Raw genomic sequence first — 9,788 nt, 5'->3', positions numbered from 1 at the left:
AAAAAAAAAAAAAAAACTAGGCCTACATTTTAAATAATCGACTATATTATCTCGATTGTGAATGAATGTGTGAAGGAAGTTTAGGATTTGCTCAGGTATAGGATATGCATGTCTACTGCATGCCACTTTTCCGCGTCAATATACTCATAGTGTCATCTTTCTCAAACACAATACCATACCGTGCAACAATACAATGCTTTCTTCTAGTTTTCATTTTATTTATTTATTTATTTATTTATTTTTTTTTTTAATGGCGCGCGTTTCGCAACTTTTCGACTTGACTGGCTTTAGGAAATGCTGCGGTGGCTTCTTACTAAACCCTGTAGCCTAGAAAAGTCGTTTCTGCAGGATCAGCCTGGCTGAGTCGCCTCTCGCGTGACAAACGCACAGCACGCAGATCATACACGCCGCCTAGACGCGCGCATCCTCTCGCGCGACAACCTGTTAACGCTCGCGCATCGCGCTTTTGATATGCTGCACCGCCGCGCGATTGCACTACGTGGACCACCTTAAGAGCGTGACGCCAGGTTGCCATGGTAACTGCTTTCCGCTTTCGGGCGCGGAGGGAGAAAAAGCGCGAGATATTTAAGAGTTTCGGTTCAGGAGCAGCGCAGGCTGGACAGCGACCACGCAGCAGCAGCAGCAGCATCTTCCTTTATCTCTTGTCTGCGGAAATACGCCCGAACCGAACCGAACCGACCCTGACGACACAAGACCCTCCAAAAACTGCTGGATCTTACGCCCCGGAATTCATCTCATACGCGCGCGAGTTTAAGGTTTCATTATCCATACTGTTAACTCAGGTGAGTTGAGGAATCCCCATGCTCGCAGCCTGAGTTTATATATATATATATATATATATATATATATATATATATATATATATATATATATATATATATATATACCTGTATATATAAAGATTATGGTTTCTTATAACAATAATAATCATATATATATATATATATATATATATATATATATATATATATATATATATATATATATATATATATATATATATATATATATATAACAGTGGTTCGAGTGAAATAGGCTATCATAAGCATTCCAAATGAAATCGATTGGTGTTTGTTTATGGTCGTGACGTAGGCTATACGTTCACGTGCCGAAGTTTTAAAGATATGTACGGCCAAGTAAAGTAGTCATGTCTGTATATGCATCATGTAAATAAAAAAATAATAAAAAAAAAAGAAGGGAGGGGAATAATGTTAAACTAGCTCCAAGCAACAGTGGTGCATGATGGATTTTAGACTTTGGTTTGCTTTTGCAATTGTGCACCACCTATAGGAGCCAATTGCAGGTAGTAGAAAGAGTGTGTTAAAAGCAAACAACAATAACAACAACAATAACAACAGCACTAAATATATTAATGATGGTTATAATGCTTATCATATAAAGTCCTCCAAGCCCAGCTTGGACACGACATTAAAAAAAAGAACACCCAGATGGCTTTATTATTATTATTATTATTATTATTATTATTATTATTATTATTATTATTATTTATTTTTTTCTTAATGCTTTGCGGAAAGTGGAGGAAGTTTTGAATGGAGCCAGTGGGTCAGCAGTATTTACTGAGGAATTTACAATGGCAAGATAAATGGTTAAAAAAAAAAAAAAAAAAACACTCATAACTTGGTGTCACAGAAACCAACACGAATCGCTTCTTAAGCCAAAGTAATAGAGAGTAAAGGATCTGTTCAAAACAATTTCCTATTTGCTTTTGCAAATGAGGAGAAAATGAAGTCGGGCACAAAAGCGCATCTGGGTGCAGTTTCTTTCTTTCTTTTTTTTTTTTTTTTTTTTTTCCTCCCCTCCTCAGCTATGACTCACCCTGGCTTGTTTGCGGGAGGAGAGGGGCGGGGAGTCGAGGGGTGTAGAAGGAAAACAAACGCTACCACTAGCTATTATTATGTCATTTCATATTCCAATAACACGGCGCAGAATCGCCACGGTTGTTTAGAGCATATCGCAGGAATGGGTAAGATGGAAAGAGACTGGTGGTGTCATGTGTAAAGTTGGTGATCAGACTATGGGACCCATAAAGCTCCATCACGACTGTGGGACCTGCTTACGTCACGCCCCCTCCCCCACATCATCCCCATACTTCATCTCTCTTCTTCATGTCTTGTGGTCACCAGATTGACTTCATTATTGCGCGATGGAGCAGAGTGTCTTGTGAAATCAGTTGAAGGAAGCTGGAAATCAAGCCGACCCCACTGTATGCGCCAGGCAACGTGGGCAAGCATGCACTCTTATTTACAGTTAGGAAGGAGTCTGAATTTAATGACTAATTCACATTTTTTTAAGCATTACAATGTAGCTGAAAACAAATGATTTCTCCTAAAGAAATAAGAATATGCAGATTGGGTTTTTTTTTTCGTGGTGATTGGGTCTCATTAGATAGAAGGTGATTTTAATGAAGATGTGTTTATTTATGGCTTCTGGGCTCTTGGAAAAAAGTTTTTAAGTTTCTTTAACGGATTCCAGTTGGGGGATTTCTAATAGGAAACACATACTACTACAACCTTTAAGAGTTGAAAAACCCTTTAGTTTCCCCCTTTTTAAAAAAAAAAAAAACTTTATTGTTTTATAAATGTATTTTATATATATATATATATATATATATATATATATATATATATATATATATATATATATATATATATATATATAAAGAAAGAAAGAAATCAAATAAAAGTTCATATAAATCAGTCACATTTCTTATTATCCTCATTGGTGCATCCTGACAAAATAAAATAAAATAAAATAAATAATAGGTTGACATTTCAATTATCCTCATGAAAAGTTGTGGAAACTGGGGCTTCCTCTATAAAAGCTTGCCTTACTGTGACAGAACTGTTATAGCGGTTACAAATTCAAGTGATGTACCTTCAGTCTGCTTATTTATTTACATACAATGAGTCGTCATCTAATTAGAACAATCTCTGATAAAGTATTTAATCTATTATCCTTTGTCCCCACATATTGACTTAGGGACACTAACATGCTGCTTTTTCATTATATATTACTTATTACTTATTGTTTTTTGAGGCATAGCATGTTTTGTTCAGTTTGCCACACGTTGACACACACAGGCACAGACACACACACACACACACACACAAACGGTTGGATGCATGTGCGTGTGCATGTTTTTCATCCTCTTCCACATTTTGCTATTCATAATTATACATTTTTAAATTAATGGCACTCAGATGATTAATACATGGCAGTGAGTCACTCGGATTAACCCTGTTAGTTCTGGTAGAGAGAAAATCAATAGTCACTGTCTGGCTTAGACTGAATGAGCCAATGTTTCAAGTTTATTTTATTTTATTTTTTTTCCATTTTTCCAACATGTAGTAACTTCCATTCATAATTTACAAATCTCTCTTCTTTTAACTAAACACAGTGAAGATTCCCCACCCAAAAGGCTGCAAAAAAAAAAAAAAAAAAAAATTTTATACTGTCCTTTACCTCGGAGAATGACTCATCTTTTGGAGATAGCTTGCGACAAAGAGGTGTATATGTTCTTTCCCACACATAGAAGGCAAAAGTAATTTAGGCAAATACCAAAGAAATGACATAAATTAGCAGCATGTAGAGGGAGAGCCTGGACAATCTATAGTTAGCTTTGTTGTTTAAAAATGACTATTCCAGATGTAAATGTTTACAACAATTCAGTTTGCTGTTTTGAGTCATCGTCAACCAACCAATTACAAGAGAGAGAGAGAAAGAGAGAGAGAGAGAGAGAGAGAGAGAGAGAGACTCTTAACAATAACTTATTGCACGTTGTAATAATCTCAATTTAACTCTATTGTTTTCTATTTCTATTTCTTTCTTTTCCCCCAGTCCTGCAGAATATGATGGAACTGAAGGATGACCGGCGGTTCCATAATCTAACACAGGAGCAAGTGGAGACTCTAGATCAGGTTCTCACAGAGGTCATTCCCATTCATGGCAGGGGCAACTTTCCCACCTTGAAGATTAAGCCCAAGGACATCATTCATGTCGTCAGAGATAGACTGGTTTCTAAGAATATCAAGGTGAGGGACGTCCGTCTCAATGGCTCCACCGCAAGTCATGTCCTAGTCAAGGAGAATGGCACTAGTTATAAAGACTTAGACATTATCTTTGGTGTGGAGCTTCCTAAACAGGAAGACTTTCAGATCATAAAAGAAGTAGTTCTGGGGTGCCTCCTGGACTTTTTGCCACAAGGAGTTAACAAGGACAAAATCACAGCTCTTACTATGAAGGAGGCTTACGTACAGAAAATGGTCAAAGTCTTTACCGAGTATGACCGATGGAGCCTCATCTCACTCTCCAACAACAGTGGTAAGAATGTGGAACTCAAGTTTGTCAGCTCTCTGCGTCGGCAGTTTGAATTCAGCGTCGATTCCTTTCAGATCATCTTGGACACTATGTTGGAGTCCTACCTTGAGGCTGAGAGACGGGAGGCTGCACAACTCAAGGAGAAAGAACAGGAGGCTTCAGTGATTCAGAGCACTGACTCGAAGTCAGGTATATTACATAAGCAGATCACCTCTGCTGGTACAGAGAGCTGCAATGAAACAGATATTAACATGTTAGGTGAAACTAAGGACATGAACGCTTTGCATGATGTGTGCCACAACGAAAGAGTTATGATGGAAGCCCAGTACGAATCTTCCAGAGAAGAAACAACTGTTGAAACGATCCAGGAGGAAAAAAATGAGGAGATGAATGAATCTCTAACAATGACTGAAGATATGGAAGACGTATCAGAACTGTCTGAAACAAGATCAGTGCATATGAATAAACCAGAGGAGCTTCATCAAAATCTCTTGATACAGTCGAGACGAGACGTTAACTCGCAGCTAGAAATCGAACGGGTGGTCATTGAGGAAAATAAAAGCATACAGTGTGACACAGAGCTGTCAGATTCTCAAGCATGTGTCCATGCAGAGGGGTTTAAAGAGAGTGAAACCATATTAACTGCATATTCAGACAGTGTTAAATCTGTATCTAAAAAGGAGCGTACAAACACAGTAGGTGAGCCGATGCAAACTGCAGAAAAAAACATCGGACAATCTACATTCCAGCTTCCTCCCATCACCCTTCTTACAGAAAACACCCCAGTGGACTCAAACAATGAGTCCTCTTTAGCACCTCCGCCTAAGAAAACTAGTCGGAGTTCACAAATGGTTGTTCTTAAGCATTCCTCACCAAAACCCCCCAGGAAAATGTCTAGGAAGGTCCCATGTGTGCCACACTTAGCAAGCAAATTAGTCTTAAAAGACTCGACAGTTCAATCTTCTCAACTTGTCAGCCATCCACTCAACGTAAGTGACCCAAAAGAATCAACACATACCCAACTAGAATTAGCAGAGCATACCACTAACTGCTCGGAGTCAATGTCCAGTTCTTCATATGACAATGACTCAGTGATTAGAATATTAGATATATCCACAACAGCCTTTAGTGTTTCACCCCAGGAGAATTGTACACACTCAGAGGAGATGCTTTCCATACCTTCATCCCCAGAAAAAAATGTTCAAGCACTTTTAGAGACTTCAGAACCAGAGACTGGTGAAACTACTAATCATTCTGTCCCAAGCCCCAAGCCCGGTTCTGGCCAAAAGGACCAAAACATGAGCATTCAACCTCTTCCTGAGATTCTGACAAAAACATGCTCTCAACCAGTGAGGCCAATTATTCAGATCAATTGTCAGCCTATAGTAGAGGTAGAAGATAGCTTATCTGTCTGTCCAAAGCCTTTATACAAAGAGGATACCCAAACGGATGAATGCGCTCAAGAATATTCAGAGTTCCAAATAACTGTTATGCATACAGTAGATGCTTCCTCCAAGTTAGGGACACCTCTGTCTACAGATCTTACTTTTGATTCAGGAGAGGTAGAAATCACTGACCAGGGCTCTGGGGTTCCTGTTATTTCATCACCAGTTCCTGAACCCTCCATATCATGTCTACTGCCTCAGGAACCTAATGTACCTGGCACACCGACTCTGGAGTCTTCGATTTTAACATCACACCTTCTAGAACCACCCATACTGATACCCCAACAGGCTCAAGATTCCTTGGTGTTAGAAAAAGACTTTTCCAAATCACCTGAAATATCATCATGTCTTCTAGAAGCTCCAATATCAGTGTCTAAAGATGGTGTGTATTCTGTCTGGCCATCAAACGTTTTGGAACCTTCCACATGTTCTTCAGAGGGATCAAAGTCTTCTGCATCGTCAATTCAAACTCCAGAACCACCAGAAGTATTATCGCAGATTGTGGAACCTTCTGTAGACTCAACACAGCCTGTACATTCTTCCATATCGCAGGCTGGGGTTCTAGAACCTTACATTCATCTAGAGTTAGTGACCCCTGTAGAGACTGCAGAGGATTCAAATATACCTGACTCGATAGCCACAAAATCACCCCTGCCTTCTTCCAGAGAGATTCCTTCTGTCACAGTAGTGGCAGAAAGCATGTATGGAGATTTTGAGCAAGCCATGGACCACCTGCGTTACAGGCTAATCGCAACACGCAATCCAGAGGAGATCCGGGGTGGTGGCCTGCTCAAGTACAGCAACCTACTGGTTAGAGATTTCAAACCTGCCAGCGAGACCGAAATTAAAACTCTAGAGCGTTATATGTGTTCGCGGTTCTTTATTGACTTTCCAGATGTTAATGAGCAACAAAGGAAGATTGAGTCCTATCTACGAAACCACTTCATTGGAGAGGAGAAAAGCAAGTACGACTACTTAATGACACTACGACGGGTGGTCAATGAGAGCACTGTGTGCCTGATGGGCCACGAGCGTCGACAAACACTCAATATGATTACCATCCTGGCTCTCAAAGTCCTGGGAGAGCAGAACATCATTCCCAACACCAACAACGTCACCTGCTTTTACCAGCCTGCTCCATATATGGCTGACCACAACTTCAGCAACTACTACATTGCCAATGGCCAGTCCCCAATTATATATCATCCATATCCTCTACATATACACATGCAAACTGGGCTGGTTTAGCAGTGGGCATGATGTATACATGGGAAGCTGTGCAGAAATATAACCTCCTGCAACCTAAAATGGCCACCACAAATAAAATCCTCAGCATGAGAGAAAGTCCTAGCACTTAATTGAATAAAACCATATTTTGATTGCTTTCAATTTATTTAAACTAAAAATAATTTAAAAACAAACAAACAAACAACGTGTTCTGACTGTAAATCAAGAAGTGACAATGGTTTGGACCATTGGGCTAACAGTGCAATTTTATGGAGACACATGTATCCATGGATTCAAAATCACATCCTGCTGGAATCAGTACAGTTGATGATCAGAGGAAAATAATACATGAAAACATTAGTAATAAAGGTGATAAAGCAAAGCCTCTAAATACCAGTAATACATGTGTCTGACACATTGAAAGGTGGGTTTTAGAAACACAGTGCTGAGGGTGAGAAAGTCTTTTATGTTACAAGGAATGAATGCTAATGACCTGGCGTATTTTCCTTTTGTTGTGTGTAAAGCCTATAAAATGGCAGGCTTCATTCGCTAAGCTGGTCAAGATACTATAAGGAACATTTTTAGCATCTAGCACTTGCTAGACTTAAACACGAAAACAGTTTTGAAAAAGAAAAACAAGAATTGAATTAAGCTGCACTAAAGTGGTCATTCTGAAGCAGTCAAACTGTTCGATCGAGTTATATGTGTCCAATGGCCAATTCGATTGGAAATTCCTCAGAAAATTCATGTAAGAAACTCCAGTCTACGTTACGAACCGTTTCCTGTCAACGACCAGTTAGATTACGTGCAGAAATGTAGGGTTTTAGAACGGCGAGGCTTTGATCTTCCAGTGAGTCTGCGGAGATTCTATACAGTACAATGATGTGTTCAAGAGGGATTTATGAAGGGTGTATTCAATTTATTCCATACGTTTTTAGAAACAACTCAAAGTAGTCCATGACTCACGGTTCAGTTCGACGCTGATTCCTACCAGCTGCATGATTGATTGCAGATGTAAACCGGTGTGAAATTTAGTCTGAAAGTTAAATGTCTGTATCTCTTCAGCCTTTTATTGTCATTGGCTGTGTTGTCATTGGGTTGTGTATGTCCAGAATGTGTAAATTATGTTTTCGGATTGATGTCAAAAACTACGGGGACAGTGAAATGTCGTCACTATAATAATGTTACTGCCAGATTTCACCATATGAGGTCTTGAGTTGTCGTGAAATCTAATGATGTACTGACGAAGAGAGAGAAATGTCTTAGTGATGCATGTATGTGTGTGTTTTTTGAGCATCTGTGATGCGCAAAGCCAACTTTATGGACTGACGAATACGTTGGTTGGATTTTATTGACCATACGATGCATATTCAGCCTCAAAGGAAGCAACAGTCTCAAGCAGCCGAAGGCATGGGGGAAACGACGGGTTCCTCGTATGGATGCATGTGTGAAAATATCTACTTATCAGGAATTTTTTTACATGTTAGTAACAAAAACACATCTATTTTTCCAAGAAAAAAAAAACGTATAACAGCATACAGAGTACAAAGAGTTTGTGCCGACCGCATAAACACGTAAATACAAGTAACAGCTATATATAGATTATATGCAAAATATAAGTAGATCTTTTAACGGATTAATATAAACTCGTATCACTGTTCACAACTTGTGGATTTCCCTTTATGTATTTATTTATTTATTTATTTTTGGGTGAGGTCCTAGATTCAAACTTGTGAAGTATTACACCTTACTGTATGTTGACTTGAAGTCCCTTACGCTGTCTTGCCCTGATGTTTTTGTGTACTTTCTAAATTCTGGCCTTACTGCCAAAATCTTTAGTAACACTGTGCTTAGAGATAGGTTTAAATGAACTTTAACTGTTTTCCCAAGCAAGACTTATAACCACAGAACACCATGGGAACCCTAAAGAGCAGTTTATGTGACCAAAGATGGGTTTTGTCGGAAAAAAAAAAACTTAAGTGCCTAAAAGAAGGTCAGTTTGTACGTGACCTAAGAAAAAGAGAAACAAAAGCAAAAGAAGGACAAAAAAAAAGGACAGACCAAATGTAGAGAAAGGTAAACATAGAGAGAGAGGTAGGAGAACGGTTCTCCAGGATGCATATTAAACTGCATCCCTTCATTATTTCTGGTTTATATTTCCTTCTTGCCCTTCTCTAGTGCTGATTGTATTGATGTCAGTTCTGTAGTACTTTATTATGGTTGGTTAATGTACCTTTAATAAATATATATATGAATAAAATCTGTAGGTCCCTTTTACCTACATCTGTTTTTCTTCTCAGCATCCTGTCACAACTACATCAGTGTGAACACCTCACGATTCGAACGAAAGGCTTTCTAACGCATAAACACCACATGTTCATGTTTATATTAATATGTATATGTTATATATTTATATAGGCTAAAGACGACATATTCGGTATTCTTTTCAAATAAATTTAAATTGTTTGACTCCTCGAAACACGCCCTCATGTACTATACATTTGGACGTGTCTTGCAGCCTGCCAAGAACATCATTGCAAAATGGTCAGCCGTCACCATTATATGTGATTATGAAACACCTCCAGTAGAGGGAGCACTTTTAAGACGGAGTGACATTAGTTGCCAATAATCCACAACACTTGAAAAAGTCGATGTCATACGTACAGAAAAAAAAAAGAAAAGGAATAGCCAAAAAACGCGTCGTTATTAAACTATTCTCGCTGTAGCTTTTGTCGCTCTCATAGCTTGATTGCAAAT

General features: G+C 38.8%; 1 protein-coding gene across 1 annotated transcript; it reads left to right on the top strand.

The window, feature by feature from the left end:
* Positions 1–636: 636 nt before the first annotated feature.
* tent5d (terminal nucleotidyltransferase 5D) lies at positions 637–9,267 on the top strand. Its single transcript, XM_017473513.3, has 2 exons — positions 637–803; positions 3,880–9,267. Exon 2 carries the CDS (start codon positions 3,891–3,893, stop codon positions 7,050–7,052), a length of 3,162 nt encoding a protein of 1,053 aa, XP_017329002.1. The 5' UTR covers positions 637–803; positions 3,880–3,890; the 3' UTR covers positions 7,053–9,267.
* Positions 9,268–9,788: the final 521 nt, after the last annotated feature.

This window comes from Ictalurus punctatus, chromosome 8 (assembly GCF_001660625.3).
Source record: "Ictalurus punctatus breed USDA103 chromosome 8, Coco_2.0, whole genome shotgun sequence".
Classification (NCBI taxonomy): domain Eukaryota; kingdom Metazoa; phylum Chordata; class Actinopteri; order Siluriformes; family Ictaluridae; genus Ictalurus; species Ictalurus punctatus.
The sequence above is the reverse complement of the archived record's forward strand: the minus strand, read 5'-3'. Positions and strand labels throughout refer to the sequence as shown.

What these genes read in the sequence shown, in the direction of transcription:
- tent5d (XM_017473513.3), top strand. Translation starts at nt 3,891, where the DNA reads ATGATGGAACTGAAGGATGACCGGCGGTTCCATAATCTAACACAGGAG.